The sequence below is a fragment of the Thamnophis elegans genome, chromosome 1 (assembly GCF_009769535.1).
Source record: "Thamnophis elegans isolate rThaEle1 chromosome 1, rThaEle1.pri, whole genome shotgun sequence".
NCBI classification, from domain to species: domain Eukaryota; kingdom Metazoa; phylum Chordata; class Lepidosauria; order Squamata; family Colubridae; genus Thamnophis; species Thamnophis elegans.
In genome coordinates, this window is record NC_045541.1 from 264,943 (window position 1) to 282,277 (window position 17,335).

The 17,335-nt window shown below is 55.5% G+C and overlaps 1 protein-coding gene across 2 annotated transcripts in view; it reads left to right on the forward strand.

Moving 5' to 3' along the window:
• ZFHX3 (zinc finger homeobox 3) overlaps positions 1-12,043 on the forward strand; it is a 73,887-nt gene extending 61,844 nt beyond the window's left edge. For both annotated transcript variants that reach the window (XM_032230665.1, XM_032230672.1), the window contains 3 exons: positions 735-840; positions 1,247-6,700; positions 7,596-12,043. In XM_032230665.1, the coding sequence (XP_032086556.1) occupies positions 735-840; positions 1,247-6,700; positions 7,596-9,019 (6,984 nt within the window). In that variant the 3' untranslated portion in view covers positions 9,020-12,043. The remainder of the gene's footprint in view (positions 1-734; positions 841-1,246; positions 6,701-7,595) is intronic.
• The last annotated feature ends 5,292 nt before the right edge of the window (positions 12,044-17,335 follow it).

Consider the following 17,335-nt stretch of genomic DNA (forward strand, 5'->3'; position numbering starts at 1 on the left):
TTACCCAGGAGGGATTTGCTTTCCTCCAGCCTGGGAGATGGTGGAGGAAGAGCTTCTAATCCTGAGCTTGGAGCATCTTCTCCCCAGCTACAGTCTGGACTTGTGGCAGTGAGGGAGGAGGTCCCTTGAGTGGGGTGTGTGTGTGTCCAGAGTGGGCTCCCAGGCCAAGCGTTCATGGGGGAAGGGGGCCTGAGTGGTGGGCCTATTGGTGGGGAGAAGGGAGGGGGGCTGCCAGGGTTCCTTTCGCTCCCGTGTGCAGCTGACGCAGCTGAAGCCTCCCTCCTTGTTCCTGGCCTTCCTTTCCTGGATCCCGCTGTGCTCCTTTGCTTGCGCTCCCTTAGGGCCAAGTCACCCCCAGGAACAAGGATGCAGCCATCTTTGCTGAGAGCTCTGGCGCGTCCTCACATCTTGCTTTAGTTAAGGGCTTTTTGCATTCTCAGCCGCTCGACTTCACTTCCTCCCAGGATACCCCAGAATTGTGCAGAAACACCGTTACAAATTCAGTTTGAATCGTGCAAAGTGGAGAAATAACATCAGTGCTTTTCATTCCGTGGATGCCATTAGTTACGTCTGAATGCAATCGCAGGAACAGGCGTGATGGGCTTGCATGTTGTTTAAAAAACAGAAGGAGCTGAAGTGCAAACCCCCCCGGGGGCTTTGTTGGGGCTGGAAGGCTCCCCGCCTTGCAGAAGGTTTTAAATGCTGTCTCCGGGTTTTCTTTGGCGCTTTGGCAGGTGACCACGCCGGAGGCCGTGATGCCTAGCAACGTGTTCCCCACAGCAGCGGCAGCAGCGGCGGCAGCGGATCGAGATGGAAACGAGGAGCCCCTCCAGCCACCCGGTCAGTCCCATTTTTCCCTGGGCCCTTGCCAAAGTGTCCCTGAGAGGGAGTGGCGGGGCCCCTGACATGGCCTCGGCCCTGGGGTGGCCCTTGGGGCCTGCGGTAGCTCAGAGCTGGCCTTGGCATCCACACCTCTGCCTTGCTCATTCCAGAAGGGGGGGAGGGGGGGCGTAAAGGAAGAATCTCACAGGGGGCTGGGAAGTAGCACACGCCCACACGCGCCCACACAGAGCCCGGATAGAATTGGGGCGAGGAGGGAGGGAGGGAGGGAGGGAGGGAGAGCCGGGCTCAAAGGGGAAGCTGAGCCAGGCAAGAGGGGAACATGACTTTAGGCCAGGAGGAGGCGAGGACCAAAGCAGGGGTGCCCCACCACTGACCAGTCCTTGCTCTGGTTCCCCTTCCACAGAGAGCTCGGAGGAAGGGGGCAAAGGCCTGCGGTTGCTGCCAGAGGCCGTGAGGCATGGCAGCAGCGGAGGGAAGCCTGCGGCGTCCGAGCAGCCCGGGGCCAGAGAGGAGACGGGCTTCTTCTGCTGGAAGAAGGGCTGCGGCCAGGGCTTCAAGAGCTCCTCTGCCCTCCAGGCCCACTTCAGTGAGACGCACGGCAGGCGGCCACAGCTTCCTGTTTCCGATCGCCACGTCTACAAGTACCGCTGCAACCAGTGCAGCCTGGCCTTCAAGACCGTCGAAAAGCTCCAGCTGCACTCCCAGTACCACGCCATCCGGGCAGCCACCATGTGCTGCCTCTGCCAACGGAGCTTCCGCACCTTTCAGGCCCTTAGGAAGCACCTGGAAGCCAGCCACCTGGATCTGAGCGAAGCCGACATCCAGCAGCTGTACAGCGGACTGCTGGTCAACGGCGAACTGTTCGCCGTGGGGGACCTTCCGTTGGCTGAGGACCACCCCATGATGACGACGACGGAGGAGGAGGAGAAAGAGGAGGAGAACAGCGACCAGGAAGACAAGCAGAGCCCTGCGGGAAGCGACTGCGGGTCCCTCCAGGAAGACTCTGGCTCAGAACCGAAACGGGCTCTTCCCTTCCGGAAGGGCCCCAATTTCACCCTGGAAAAATTCCTGGACCCAGCCCGCCCCTATAAGTGCACCGTTTGCAAAGAATCCTTCACGCAGAAGAACATCCTCCTGGTCCACTACAATTCCGTTTCCCACCTGCACAAGCTGAAGAGGGCCCTGCAGGAGTCTTCCGCCAGCCAGTCCGAGGCCACCAGTAGCCCCGACCACAAGCCCTTCAAGTGCAGCATCTGCAGCGTGGCCTACAGCCAGAGCTCCACCCTGGAGATCCACATGCGCTCTGTGCTGCATCAGACCAAGGCGCGAGCAGCTAAGCTGGAAGCAGTCAGCGGCAGTGGCCACAGCAATGCTTCCCTGGGCTCCTCCATGCCCAGCCCCTTGGGGGCCGGCACCACGAGCCTCACCTCCTCCTCCTCCGCTGCCCCCCAGAGCAACATAAGCACAGGTAGCACCGGCTCTACTCCGCCTCTTCTCAGCCAGGCTTCTTGCGACCCCACAGGGCAGCCTCCTCTGAACCTGCCCATCCGGAGCAGCCACTCACCTGCAGCCCCCTTGAGTCCTTCAGAACCTAAAGAGACCAATCGTAAGAAGCCCGGAGATGCGCCTGCGTGCCGCCAGCCGCTGCCCCCACCGCCCAACTCTCTGATGCAGGCCCAGCTGCAGCAAGAGCTGCAGCAGCAAGCATCGCTTCTGCAGGCCCAGCTTTTCAGCCCTGCGCTCTTGCCCCACTTCCCCATGGTCCCAGAGGCCCTCCTGCAGCAGCAGCAGCAACAGCAGCTACTCTTCCCCTTCTATTTCCCCAGCGCCGAGTTGCAGCTGAACGCCGAGGTGAGCTTGCCGATGACCAACGGCACTTTGACGCTGGGCCTGCTGGAGGATCTGAAACCCCAGCTTCCACAGCCAAGCCACCCGCAGATGATGCAGCAGCAGCCGCCGCTTCCACTGTCACAGCCTCCATGTGTGCCCGTCCCACCGAGCGTGGCCCCGGACAAGAAGGCCAAGTCTGTGGCGAAGGAAAAGGAGGCCCAGCGAGAACAGGAGATGGCAGAGAAGGGCGGCAGAAGCCCCTCCTGCCAAGAGCCCCCCCTGCCTGAGGCCAGCAAGGCCCAGGAGAAGGCTGACCCAGCGGGGCCCACAGAAGCAGCTGGGAGCAGCCCCGAGGAGGCGCCTTGGCTCCCTCCCCGCATTGCTGTGGATGCTCGTGGGAACGCCACCAAAGCTTTGCTGGAGAACTTTGGGTTTGAGCTGGTCATTCAGTACAACGAGAACAAGCAGAAGGCGGCCGGGAGGGTCGAGCAGGGCATCGGCCTGGAGAGGCTGGAATGCGAGTCCTGCAGCAAGTTCTTCTCCAACGTGCTCATCCTGAAGACCCACCAGGAACACGTCCACCAGCACTACCTGCCCTTCCAGCAGCTGGAAAGCTTTGCCCAGCAGTACCGAGAGCACTACGACCAGCTCTACCCGCTGCGGTCCCTGACGCCTGAGCCGGCCCCACCGCCCCCTCCTGCCCCAGCCGTGACTGCTGCCCCTCCCCAGCCACCTTCCACGCCCACCCTGCAGGTCTCCGCCTCCCCCATGACCTCTCCCTCCCTCGCCCCCAATCAGCCTCCCTTGCCCCACACACAGCCCCTCCCTCTGCCGATGGAGCTGCCTCTCTTCTCGCCACTCATGATGCCCACCATGCCTTTGCAAGCCCTGCCGGCCCAGTTGCCGCCCCAGCTTGCCCCCGTCGACTCTTTACCAGCAGAGCTGGCTCAGCTGTACCAGCACCAGCTCAACCAGGGCCTCTTGCAGCAGCAGCAGCAGCAGCAGCAGCAGCAGCAGCAGCAGCAGCAGCAGCAGCAGAACAAGAGGCCACGGACACGAATCACCGACGAGCAGCTCCGGGTCTTGAGGCAGTATTTTGACATCAACAATTCCCCCAGTGAGGAGCAGATCAAGGAGATGGCCGAGAAATCTGGTCTGCCGCAGAAGGTGATCAAACACTGGTTCCGAAATACGCTTTTCAAGGAGCGCCAGCGCAACAAGGACTCGCCGTACAACTTCAGCAACCCTCCAATCACCAGCCTGGAAGACCTGAAGGTGGACTCCCGGCCGTCTTCTCCGGAGCCTCAGAAACACGAGTACTGGGGGAGCAAGAGATCCTCCCGAACCCGCTTCACAGACTACCAGCTTCGGGTGCTGCAGGACTTCTTTGACGCCAACGCTTACCCCAAGGATGACGAGTTTGAGCAGCTTTCCAACCTGCTGAACCTCCCAACTCGGGTGATCGTGGTGTGGTTCCAGAACGCTCGCCAGAAAGCCAGGAAGAACTACGAGAATCAGGGGGAAGGCAAAGAAGGGGAGCGACGGGAGCTGACCAACGACCGATACATCCGGACGAGCAACCTGAACTACCAGTGCAAGAAGTGCAGCTTAGTCTTCCAGCGCATCTTCGACCTGATCAAACATCAGAAAAAGCTCTGCTACAAGGACGAAGACGAAGACGGGCAGGAGGACAGTCAGAACGAAGACTCCATGGATGCTACGGAGCTCCTGACGCCCAGCAGCTCCTCCTGCAGCACCCCGATGCCTTCCCAGGCTTACGGCACGCCCACCTCCTCCGCCAGCGCGGCCTTTCCGTCACAGAGTACCACCGAGGCGGATAGCGACTGCCCTGCTGCCTGCCAGCCTAAAGCAAACGCTGCCGATGAGAAACCAAAGCACCCGGAGCCTTCAAGCGGCGCGCAACAAAGCCCGGCTTCAGACAAGCAGCGGCAAACAAAGCGAGATGGGCAAGTCCCGGCGCAGGACCAAGAAGAGCTGAAGCTGAGCTCGGTGCACCCAAAGGCCTCCCCGCCCCTCCAGCAGCAGCCGGCCCACCCTCTGCAGGGGGGCCCGCCCCAGGCAAGCCCTCCCCCCGCCCAGCTGTCTCACCTGCCTCACAAGCCCCTGGCCACGCCCATTGCGCAGCAGCTGGCCAACCTGCCCCCTCAGCTTGTTCCGTATCAGTGTAAGCAGTGCAAGCTGGCCTTCCCTTCCTTTGAGCACTGGCAAGAACACCAGCAGCTGCATTTCCTGAGCACTCAGGGCCAGTTTCTCCACCCTCAGTTCGACCTGCCCTTCATGCTCTTTGACCCCAGTAACCCACTGCTGGCTAGCCAGCTGCTCTCTGGGACCCTTTCCCAGCTGCCCATGAGCTCGGCCACCTCGCCCTCCACCCCAACCGCCACCATGAGCAGCCTGAAGAGGAAGCTGGAGGAGAAAGCCAGGGTCAGCCCGGTCGGGAACGATGGCAGCGCTGGGGGAGAGGAGCCCCAGCGGGATAAGCGCCTCCGGACCACCATCACCCCTGAGCAGCTGGAAGTGCTGTACCAGAAATACCTCCTGGACTCCAACCCCACCCGCAAGATGCTCGACCACATCGCCCACGAAGTGGGCCTGAAGAAGCGGGTGGTGCAGGTGTGGTTCCAGAACACCCGCGCCCGGGAGAGGAAAGGGCAGTTCCGAGCAGTGGGGCCTGCTCAAGCCCACCGGCGGTGCCCCTTCTGCAGGGCCCTCTTCAAAGCCAAGACCGCCCTGGAAGCCCATATCCGATCTCGGCACTGGCATGAAGCCAAGCGGGCGGGATACAACCTGGCCTTGTCAGCCATGCTTTTGGACTGTGAAGGAGGAGGAGGAGGGGGGGGGCTCCTGGGGAAAGGAGACCTCTTTGACGGGGCCAACTTTGCACAGCTGTCTGCCCCCGGCAGTAGCAGTGACAGCCAGGGAATCCCCCTCTCCCCAGGCAGCAAGTCTCTAGAGCTCTCTCCGCAGACCCTGCTGAGCCCGTCCTCCATCAAGGTGGAAGGCGTGGAAGACTTGGAGAGTCCCTCGGTGTCCTCGGTCCACCTGAGCTTTGACCAAGCCAAGCTGGACAATGACGACTGCTCTTCCGTCAACACAGCCCTCACAGACACGACGACGGGGGACGAGACCAATGCAGACAACGACAGCGCTACAGGGGTCTTCACAGAAGCCAGGGGGACCTTGGGGCCAAGCGAGGGTCTGACCAAGGCGGCCATGTTAGCCATGTCAGAGTACGAAGACAGACTCTCCTCGGGCCTGGTGAGCCCAGCTCCCAGCTTCCACAGCAAGGAGTACGACAACGAAGGCACCGTGGATTACAGCGAGACCTCAAGCCTGGCAGACCCCTGCTCTCCTAGCCCGGGCACCAGCGGCTCGGCAGGCAAATCCGGGGATGGCGGGGATCGGCCAGGACAGAAGCGCTTCCGGACCCAGATGACCAACCTCCAGCTGAAAGTCCTGAAGGCCTGCTTCAGCGATTACAGGACCCCCACCATGCTGGAGTGTGAGGTTCTGGGCAATGACATTGGGCTCCCCAAGAGAGTTATCCAGGTCTGGTTCCAGAACGCCCGAGCCAAAGAAAAGAAAGCCAAGCTCAACATGGCCAAGCATTTTGGCATCAATCAAAGTGGCTACGAGGGGCCAAAAACCGAGTGCACCTTGTGTGGCATCAAGTACGGTGCCCGCCTATCTGTCCGGGACCACATCTTCTCTGAGCAGCACATCTCCAAAGTGAAAGAGACGGTTGGGAGTCAGCTGGACAAAGAGAAGGAGTATTTTGACCCGGCCACTGTCCGCCAGCTGATGGCGCAGCAAGAGCTGGACCGACTCAAGAAGGCCAATGAAGCCCTTGGCCTGGCGGCTCAGCAACAAGGCATGTTTGACAGTCCCCCCTTGCAGGCTTTGAACATTCCTGCCAGCTACCCAGCAGCCCTTCAGAGCATCCCTCCGGTCCTGTTACCAGGTTTGAACAGCCCATCCCTGCCTGGCTTCACTCCTTCCAATACAGGTGAGTTGCACCTGTCTTGCGAACTTCCCAGTTTGGCCGTCCAAAATGGGAGGAGGGGAGAACGTGGATGAAGCACGCCCCTGCGGAGGCAGAAGGAGTCTCTGCTAGAGGCACTTCCTTTTCAGGTGGGGGCGTGGGGAGGGGTCTCGTCTTGAGAGCCTCTTGCAGCCTAGGAGGGGAAGGGAGCCCGAGGACGGAGGAGAAGGGTCAGCCCTCTGCCTCTGGAGGCAGGTGGGATGGGGAGGTTACTGGTGGCCTTGCTTCTTATCATCTCTTTAGGCCGGCATGGGGGAAGCTCCGTTGCCAGCCCTCCCGTTGCTCTATAGCAGCCACGTGGATTTCTACAAGAGCTTTATGGCGTTGAGTGTCTGTTTTCTGAGAAAAAACAATGCCCTGCCTGAGGTGTGGCCCCTCTGTGCATCTCCTGACCCTGTTGAATCACGTCCATTTCTGGTTTCTTGGGCTCACCTTCCTGATCTCAGCAGGAACTTTTGAGCTTTTCAGACTGTCCTGCAAGTGGGATCCTGCCGTTCTGGGTGCCCTAGAGGGGGCTGCTCCCGGATGGGTCTGGTGGGGCCCCTTTGGGTCCCTCTCGGAGATGACGGGGCAATAGGAGTGGAGGATTTCCCTTTAAATGTCTGCTTACTGAATAAACAAAACAGCAAGACAACTTTAAAATGACAGAATTAGAAAAAGGAACAAAAACGCAGCAGGAAAAAAGAAAGTGAATGAGATACATATGTATGTGAACATTAATAGATTAAACATTCTGTGTTTGAAAGTTACTATGGGGGGCGGGGGGGGGGTTCCTTCACCAGGGCCATGCTGACCATTTAGGCCTAAATCCTGCTTTTTCTCTCCCTGTCCCTGAACCCGTCTCTCTGCTTTGTTCCAGCTTTAACGTCTCCCAAACCCGCCCTGATGGGTCTGCCAGGCACAAGCGTTCCCTCGCCCGGGCTTCCCACCTCGGGATCCCCAAATAAGATGGCCTCCCTCAGTTCCCCCCCGCCAGCACAAACCTCCGTGGGCTCCACAACCCCCCTCCCACTGCGGAAGGACAAGGAGAGCGAGAAGGCGAAGGAGAAGGAGCGCCCCCCCAAGACCCGGGGGGAGGCCCTGTCGGGGCCCAAGAAGGACAAAGGGGAGGCGCCCAACCCTGGCCCGGCTTTCCCCGCCATGGGGCCTGCGCTGGAGTACTCGGCAGAGCCTACCCAGCTGCAGGCCCTGCAGGCGGCTCTCAACACGGAGTCCCTGGCCTTGCTGACCAATCCCTTCCTCCCGTGTTTTGTGCCCGGCTTCTCTCCGTACTACGCCCCTCAGCTCCCGGGGGCCTTGCAGAGTGGATACCTCCAGCCCATGTACAGCATGGAAGGGGTCTTCCCCTACGGCCCGGCCCTGTCGCAGGCCCTGCTTGGCGTTTCCCCGGGCTCCCTGCTGCAGCACTACCAGCAATATCAACAGAGCCTCCAGGAGGCGCTGCAACGGCAAGTGCAGCTGCCCTTGCCTAAAGGCAGCCAGCCCCCCGTCCCCACGGAGGGCCTCTCCCCTGAAAAAGGCCCTGCCAAAGAATCCCCCAGGCCAGAAGAGAAGAGCAGCTCCCGCCAGGGATCCCCCCGAAGAGAGCTCGCCACCGCAGGAAGCAGCAGCAGCGCCCCGGACTCCCTCTGGGACCCCTTCATTGTCCCTCCGGTGCAGTACAGACTGGTGTGCCGGAAATGCCAGGCCGGATTCGGGAGCCAAGAGGCGGCCGACGTCCACCTGAAATCCCTCTGCTGCTTTGGCCAGTCGATGGGGACTCTGCCCGAGATGGCGCTTCAGGTGCTCGCTGGCGGGGGCGGCTCCTACCAGTGCGTGGCGTGTGAGAGCACGGTGTGTGGGGAAGAGGCCCTCCAGCAGCATCTGGAGTCTGCCCCCCACAGACAGCACCAGACAGTCCCCCGAGCAGCAGCCAGAAACGCCAAAGAGCCCCCCAGTCAATTACCTCACTCTGCCTGCCTCCCTGACCCGAGCACCGCATCTACCTCGCAGCCCACCGCTCACCCCAAGGACGGCCCCCTGCCCGCCGCTGCCCCCCACTCCTCCAAAAAGCCCTGGCCTCCGGCAGCCTCCCCTCCAGGGAAGCCCCCGCCTCTCTCCTCATCTTCAACGGTTACCTCAAGCTCATGCAGCACCTCAGGGGTTCGGCCCTCTCTGATGCCAAGGAAATTCTCTTCGGAGGAGTCTGACTCGGGCCGCGGGCCGGAGGCCGAGGGGCTGCTAGAGCCCAGCTCCCCTCGGGGGGACGGCGGCCTCCCCAGCGTGGACCCTTTCCGATTGTAAGCTTTGAAGACAGACTCTTGCAAAATGAATCTAGAAATAACAAACCGGTTTCAGAAATAGACTAACTGCAATCCCAAAGCTTCTAACCAAAAAAGAAAAACGAACCGAGGGAGAAAACGCCTGGGTGGTTTTCCCAGAGGCCGATGCTGGCAGCTCGGCTTGCTTCTGGGCGGCCGAAAGGTTTGCTGCGGCTCTCTCAAAGGTGGCTGTCACCCCCCCCCCCCAGGAATCAGCCCCCCCCCCCCACCCGCACAACCCCCTTGAGAGCGCAGTGGAGGCCAGCATAACTGTGTGGGAAAGCAGATCGCCCGGGACCATTTTAACTTTCTCGCTATCTTAGCATTCAGATACCAATGGCTTGCTTGCTAAAAGGAAAAAAGAAATGTAACGTTTTATTCTCAGGTCAATCGCTCACACTTTGTTTGGTTTTCAGAATCATTGTTTTATATAAATATATATATATATATATAATTTCTTTTCTTTTTTTTGGTTTTGATTTTTTCCAAGGAAAGGATTTTTTGTTGTTAATTTAAAAATGGGCAGAAAGTATTCAAGAGAAACAATGTGAACTACAGTAAGTTAGCTTTCTGGGGATTTTAGGGGCATCTTTTCTGCTGAAGCCAATTTCAAGGGGGACCATTCAGCCCCCCCCCCCCCTTTTCAGAAAAGAAAAGACGCCGAGCGTTAAGGACTTGGGAGTTCTAAACAACTGACTTTCTGTATTTATGATAGATATGACCATTTTTGGTGTTGAGTAGATTGTTCCATTGGAAATGAACTGAAGCAGTATGGTAGATTTAAAGACACCCCCCCCCACCCTTTTGTGTATGTTTAGCTTTTGTAGATGGTCCGGCTGGCGGCTTCTCATTCAATGTTGTCTTGTCCATTCCTGTCCTGACCGGATGGAGCCCAGTCTGACTCGCCGCAGCTTTTGCGTCCGTCCCTCTGTTCCCCAGGCCATCCTGTCCTAAGCTTCCACTTATCAGTCGCTGCCTTCGTTCCTCAGAGGGCGGCTGCAAAGTTATTTTATAAAGTTAAAGGAAAAAAGGGGAATCCCTTCTGAAATATTTTTCTTGGGAGCTCAAAAGTTTCTAAGGTGTATCCCTGTCGATTGTGCACTTAACTCTCTCTCTCTCCTTTCGGCTTCCTTCCCTCCCTGTGTAAAGGCTCCATTTTGGAAATGTCGGCCTTCCTTTCTCTTTCTGCCCTTGGGGCCCCCAGGTTCCTTTTGAAGGACTTTCCGAGATGGGGCGAGTGGGCAGGCCTTTTGTTTCTTTCCTCCAGAAGAAGTTTATGCTTTAAATAAAACCCAAAGACAAACCCTTTCGGCCGCTGGTGCAGAAGGAGCAAAAAAGGCGCCTTTTGAGGATTCCTTTCTGTTTTGGCCACAAGGCTCCCTTGGACGCCCATGAATGAAGGAGCCTCGGTGCTTCTCCCGCCCTGAGCCTGGACAGACAGTTGCGGGGTTCTTACGCCGTGCCGTGCTCAGAAACGAGGAGGGCGAGCCTGGAGACCCATAGCCCAGATGTTCTTCTATGACCGTCTCCTGCAAAGGGAAAGGGATTCAGCTGCCAGGCTGAGTTTGCGGCCAGGTGTTTTGAGCCCAGTGCCACCATCCCTGCGTGCCATACCCCCCCCCCGCCCCCAAGTGCTCTGCCAATAGAGCCTGCACCCCTTTCACTTCCCAGCTCCAGACCCTCCCCCTGACTGACGGAAGGGGGCTCTGGGAAAGGCAGCCTCCCCACTGCTGCCCCTCTCTTAGCTGCTGATCACTTGATGGGGGATCCACCACCCTTCCCTGACAGAAAACCCCTTGCCCTGAGTTGCCCTGTGCCCCAGTGGCCGCCGGGACTGCCCCGAACAGCCCCCTCTTTAGATCCAAAGTGGTGCGGGTGGGTTCTTTGAGAGAGTGTGTTACTGTTGAACATGACTTAGTATCCTGAGACTATTCATTTTATCTTTGGTTCTTTATGTGGTACATACCTTGTTAGTTTAACACTAGCCTTTCCTGGCCAGTTTTGTGGCCTGCTTGCGTTGACCTCTTTGGCCCCCTTTCTATCTTCTGCCCTGGTTCCCTCCCTCTGCCCTCTTCTCCCGTTCTGCCTTTCCTCCATCTGCCTGGGGCATCCCCAGGTCCTTCCCAGTCTTCTGCCTGCAGGCCTCTACACTCAGCAGGGCTGACGCTGCAGAGCTGCCGGGGAGGACATTGGCAGCAGGGTCCTCCCTGGCAGGGCAGTGGCAAGCATTGAGCAGCTTCCTGCCTTGAGCCAAGCTAGGGCCCAACCGTGATTGCACCTCACCCTCTGGGGCCCTCTGGGGAGGAGCAAGCAGCTATGGCCATCCTGGCCTCCGAAGAGGGCTGTGCCAGCGCTTGAGGCTGAGGGTCTTTCCGCCTCTGAGCCCTTCTGTTTGACGGGAGGAACCAGGGAGAGGCCAGGAATAGTCCTGCCCAAGAATGTTAGCAATGCAGACGGACGTGGCTGGCTCCAAGGTGGTGCCCAGCTGGGCCTGGCCCTTAGGCCTTGGGCACACGAGGAAGTGGAATTCTTTCTGGTTGGTTGGTTGTCTAGACGGGTGGATGGCTCTGAAAGTCCTGCCCACTGTGAAACACATAACTTTTTACTATTTTTTCATTCCTTTGGTTGGGGGGAGGGGGACAAGACTGGATAAAACAGAAAGTATAAATGAGGTGAAGTCTCTAAACAGCCTTTGCAATGTACAAAAACTAGAGCAAGTGAAACCAAAAATGACGTTCTTGGTGTTTTTCTATAATGTTGTCTTGTTAGCCTTTTTGTTACTGTAATAATGCTGATCTCAAATTGTACCAAAATACATAGAGATGGACAAAAGCAGAACCACACAGAACTCTTAAAAAAGAAACCAAACAAATTTTGTCACAAAACACTTTGTTGTCATAGTTAAGTTGATTGTAGATGGTATTGAATATACTCCTTTGAAAATATTTCATCAAGTATGTTTCCTGCTCATTGTGGTACATTAAAAAAAGATGAGCCAAAGCTCTTGTCTCTGCTGTGCCAGAGTCTCTCTCTGCCCAAGGGAAGAACGCCCCCCCCCCATGCTGGACAGAGCAGGACAATGGGACGGCACGAGGAATCCAGGATTTGGGTGATGGGATCTGCTTGCTTGCCAAAAAGCAAGCATTGCTTCTCTCTGGGCCCAATGATCTCCCAGGGCTCCTGGATGCTGGTTTTGGAGAAGGAACGGGCTAGAGCACGGCCAGAAACAGCTGCCGGTCTGCAGAGTGGAGCTTTCCAAAGAGGTGGCCAAATTACCAAGACCAGCATTCAGCCCAAGCGACACTGGACTCCCTTCCTGTAAACTGGACCAGGACGCAAATCATCGCAGAGACACATGGATAAGCACAGGGAAGTGAAAAGGGGGGAAGATGGGATGCAGGGCGGTGGAGCCCTTTTCAATTTCCTGTGGATGTTGCAATTCCGACTTCAGTGGCAGAAAGTGGAAGGGGCTCATTCCTTTGTGAGTTTGGGGTGACCTGCTGCAGAATAATGGCCGGGAACCGGCTGGGAACTCGTGTCAAGGGAGAGGGGGTCGGGGTGGCTTGAGGAGAAGTGGCAGGTTCTTTGCTGGAGTCTAGGAGTGTCCCTCAAAGAAGCCTCTCGGCCTGGCTGCTGGGTCCATTTCAAACGATTCCATTGCAGCCATGGTTTCTCATGGCTGGCTACTCATGTGTATGCAGGGGGGGGGGGAGGTATTTTGGGGCGAGATAGCAAAAATTAAAAAGAGAAAAATATCTTTCCCTCTCCTGGGAGGGACCCCATGAAAGAGGAGCCGTTTGCTCCCTGCCTTAGGACAGACACTGCCTTATCCAGCAGAACGGCAAAAGGCAGCAGCACCACCTTGGTGTCCGGTGGATTTGTGTTGCTCTGAAACGGAGCTGCTCTTTGTGGCTGTCTTTCTACTAGATGCAGATTCCTCTTTAAGCAGCACTAGCCAAAGATGGAGAAATCTACGCAAAAAGAAAAGTGAGTGAACAAAAGAAAAATCTAAATCAAATCAATATTTGGTATAACCACCTTCAAACCAGCATCAATTCTCATAGGTCCACTTGCACAAAGTCAGGGATTTTGCAGGATTATAGTCAGGTGTATGATCAACCAATTATACCTAACGGGTGATAATGATCATCAGTGTCACACGTAGGTTGAAACCCAGTCATGAACTGAAACGGAAACAGCTGTGTGGGAAGCTTAAAACTGGGTGAGGAGCAGCCAAACTCTTGCTACCAAGGTGAGGTTGTGAAAGACAGTTTCACGCCATGGCAAGATTGAGCACAGCAACAAGACACAAGGTACTTATACTGTGTGAACAGGGTCTCCCCCAGACAGAGATTTCAAAGCAGACTCGGGTTTCAAGATGTGCTGTTCAAGCTCTTTTGAAGAAGCACAAAGAAACCGGCAACGTTGAGGATCGTAGAGGCAGTGGTCGGCCAAGGAAACTTAGTGCAGCAAATGAAAGACACATCAAGCTTATTCAAAATTGGAAGATGTCCAGCAGTGCCATCAGCTCAGAACTGGTAGAAACCAGTGGGACCCAGGTACACCCATCTACTGTCCAGAGAGGTCTGGCCAGAAGTGGTCTTCATGGAAGAGTTGCAGCCAAAAAGCCATACCTCCGATGTGGGAACAAGGCCAAGCGACTAAAATGTGCACGAAAAGATAGGAACTGGGGGGGCAGAAAAATGGCAGCAGGTGCTCTGGACCGATGAGTCACAATTTGAAATAATTGGCTGTAGTCGAAGGCAGTTTGTTCGTCGAAGCGCTGGAGAGCGGTATAATAATGTGTTTGCAGGCAACAGTGAAGCGTGGTGGAGGTTCCTTGAACGTTTGGGGATACATTTCTGCAAATGGAGATTTGGTCAGGATTAACGGTGTTCTCAATGCTGAGAAATACAGGCAGACACTTATCCATCATGCAATACCATCATGGAGGCGTATGATTGGCCCCAAATTTATTCTGCAGCAGGACAAGGACCCCCAAGCATACAGCCAAAGTCATTAAGGACTATCTTCAGCAAACAAGAAGTGCTGGAAGTGATGGCATGCCCCCCCCCCCAGAGCTCCGTTCTCAACATCACCGAGTGTGTCTGGGATGACGTGAAGAGACAGAAGGAGGTGAGAAAGCATCTACATCCACAGATCATCTGTGGTTCTCCAAGATGTTTGGAACAACCTACCAGCCGAGTTCCTTCAAAAGCTCTGTGCAAGTGGACCTAGAAGATTTGCCGCTGTTTTGAAGGCAAAAGGTGGTTACACCAAATATTGATTTGATTTAGATTTTTCTTTTGTTTGCTCACTTTGCATTTTGAAAATTGACAAAAATAAACAATCATTATTTATATTTCTGAAAGCATTCTTTGTTTACAGCATTTTTTCACACCTGCCTATAACTTTTGCACAGTACTGTGTGTGTGTGTGTCTGTGTGTGTGTGTATTTTCGTAGATTTTCACGGGTGTAGGTATGCTGGTCTTGTTCTGTTCGGGTCTTTTCCCATGTAAGATTGAGATTGTCTTGGCAACGTTGCGGCGAGGTCTCACTCACCATCTTCAGGTTGAAACAAAGCCAGCACTTCACACACCTCCACCAAGATTTATAGAAAGACGGCAGCCCCGACCAGGCTTTAAGCCCAAAACACCAGCCTGAAGATGGCGAGTGAGACCTCGCTGCAACGTTGCCAAGACAATCTCAATCTTACATGGGAAAAGACCCGAACACAACAAGACCAGCATACCTACACCCGTGAAAATCATACACACACACACAAACACACACACAAACACACACACAAATATACATACATATACATATATATGTACTTATACACACACACACACACATATATATATACATACATATACTCACACACACAGAGAGACCTCAATCCTGAGAATTAACCACTCATTTGGCTTGACTTTCGCTTGCCTTCTCCTCCCCTAGCATCGCAGGGGAACAAGTGAGCGGGTGATGCCATTGGGCAGAAATGCCAGCCTTCTGCATGCCCCCCCCCCCCCAGGGCTCCATTCAGCGCTGTCTTTGAGTAACGGTTTGGAGAGGAATCCTCCCTGTGCAGGTGCAGAGGCAGCATTTTTCCCTAGGATGGGTGTGGATACACAGTTGCACACAAATTAAAAGATGGAACTGCTGCTTCTCAATTGGAATGGATTTAGCTGAGCAATCTCCAGTGAAGTAATATTTTTTTAAAAATATTTGATCCCCGTTCTCATACTCGCATAAGATTCCTGTGCTCCTTTTAGGCTTCTTAGCCCTGAGCCAAGGGGGAAGAACTAGAGAAGTAGCTAAGAAGTGGCAGGGAGGCAGGATGTATGGAGTGAAGCTGCTTGGGTGCTAGTGAAAGCGAAAGGCAATTGGAGCCTGCTGGCTTTGTTCAGATGGTATCATGGTTTTGGTTACCCAGGTTTAATGAACAGACTATAATTTTGCAATTACACAAATCATAAAACCTGGATAAACAGCTTGAATAGCTCCAGCTGCACTGTGTACTCAACAAAAATCAAAGCACTTTATAAATTAATGTGATTATATAGAGAACCATTAACTGAGTTTACTTTGTTGCAGGTCAAGAAATGGTTTTGTTTCTAGATTGGTTACAGGCAGTTAGAAGTCCCAGGAATACAAACATCCAGCATTAAATTGTCATTTAAACTCTTGGATGATGGAATGTTTCTGGATTTTCCTTTTCCTCACCAAGGTTCAGGACTGGCAAATTTGGGTCAGTTGGACTGACATGATGCAAAACCCATTTTTCTTTGCCGACTCTTCTATGCACCTTGAATCCTTTTCTGGTGTCCACGATAAGTGGCCCCCAAAGTTTGGATCTTCTTTGCAGAGCTGTAAGATAGATAGATAGAATTCTTTATTGGCCAAGTGTGAATTTGTCTTTGGTGCAGATGCTCTCAGCATACATAAAAGAAAAGATACCTTCATCATGAATTGTAAGGTGTTCTTAAGGTCCCCAATGCTGCCCCAAGTAGCAATAGCAGTTAGACTTATATACCGCTTCATAGGGCTTTCAGCCCTCTCTAAGCGGTTTACAGAGTCAGCATATCGCCCCCAACAACAATCCGGGTCCTCATTTCACCCACCTCGGAAGGATGGAAGGCTGAGTCAACCTTGAGCCTGGTGGGATTTGAACAGCCGAACTGCAGAACTAGCAGTCAGCTGAAGTAGCCTGCAGTGCTGCATTTAACCACTGCGCCACCTTGGCTCAAGTGAATCCTGATCTTGCCCATTGTGGCCCTCAAGCCAACAGAGTCCGTCTCTGTTAAGAGAAAGCACGTCTTCATCCTTAAATGAAACCAGTGGCTGGATCCCCTGCTAGTCTCTATCCGATCCTTAACCAATACCAACCTTAGTCAAGGCTCGGACTCTGCGGCCCCTGTTATCTTTGCTAGTTTATGCTTCAGAGCATGATGTGAGCCCAGATAATGAGTCAATTCAATAAAGCATTAATTCCTGTGTGAACACAGCTATTCCTTTTTATCCCCTGGCCCTCCTCCAGCATGGCATTCTCACTCTTGGCAGAATTTTGTTTGTGAGGATCTTTCAAAACAAAAGATTGAAGCCAACATGTCAAGATGATGACAACTGAAGACACAGCTCCCTGGGACTACAGCACCAGTGGGGTTAGGCAAGGATGGCTTCGGTTTCTGCCCCAGGCAATCCTGCCACTGGCCTCCCGGACTGGCCTAGAAGAGGGGGGAATGCCCAAGGGAGAACATTTCCCTCCTATTCAGGGAGCAGGAAGGCGCGTTCCTCGGGGCCCCTTCCCAGCCCAGCAGAAAAAGTATCCGGGCATCGATTTGCACAGAGAGGTCGAGCCCGGACTTTGCTTTGGAGTGGAAGGAGACGGGCATTCAGGGCAAAGAAATGGAAGAGGCTTTGCCTGGCCAAGGGTACTCCAAAGCCCATGGTGCTGCTCATGGGGAGGTGCAATCTCTTGCCTCCCACACTGCCGGGGGCGCTGCTGCCCCGCCCGGCAGAGGCTCCTGGGCCCGAAGGGAGGCCGGGGGCTCCAGGCGGGCCGGGGGGGGGGGGGGAGGTTCCGCCAGGTGCGCTTCCGGGTAGAGCCGCACGGCGTGTTCCACGTGGCGGCGGGCCCCGCCCCCGCGCGTCCTCTCGCTGCCGGGCAACGGCGGCCTCCCTTTCCCGATTGGCTGGCGCCGGCGGCGTCTCCAGCGGGCGCCTCTGCTCTGCCGCGGCCGTTGAGCGCGGACCCCTCCGGGCGGCTCGGATTGGCCGGCTGCGCGGGGGGCGGGG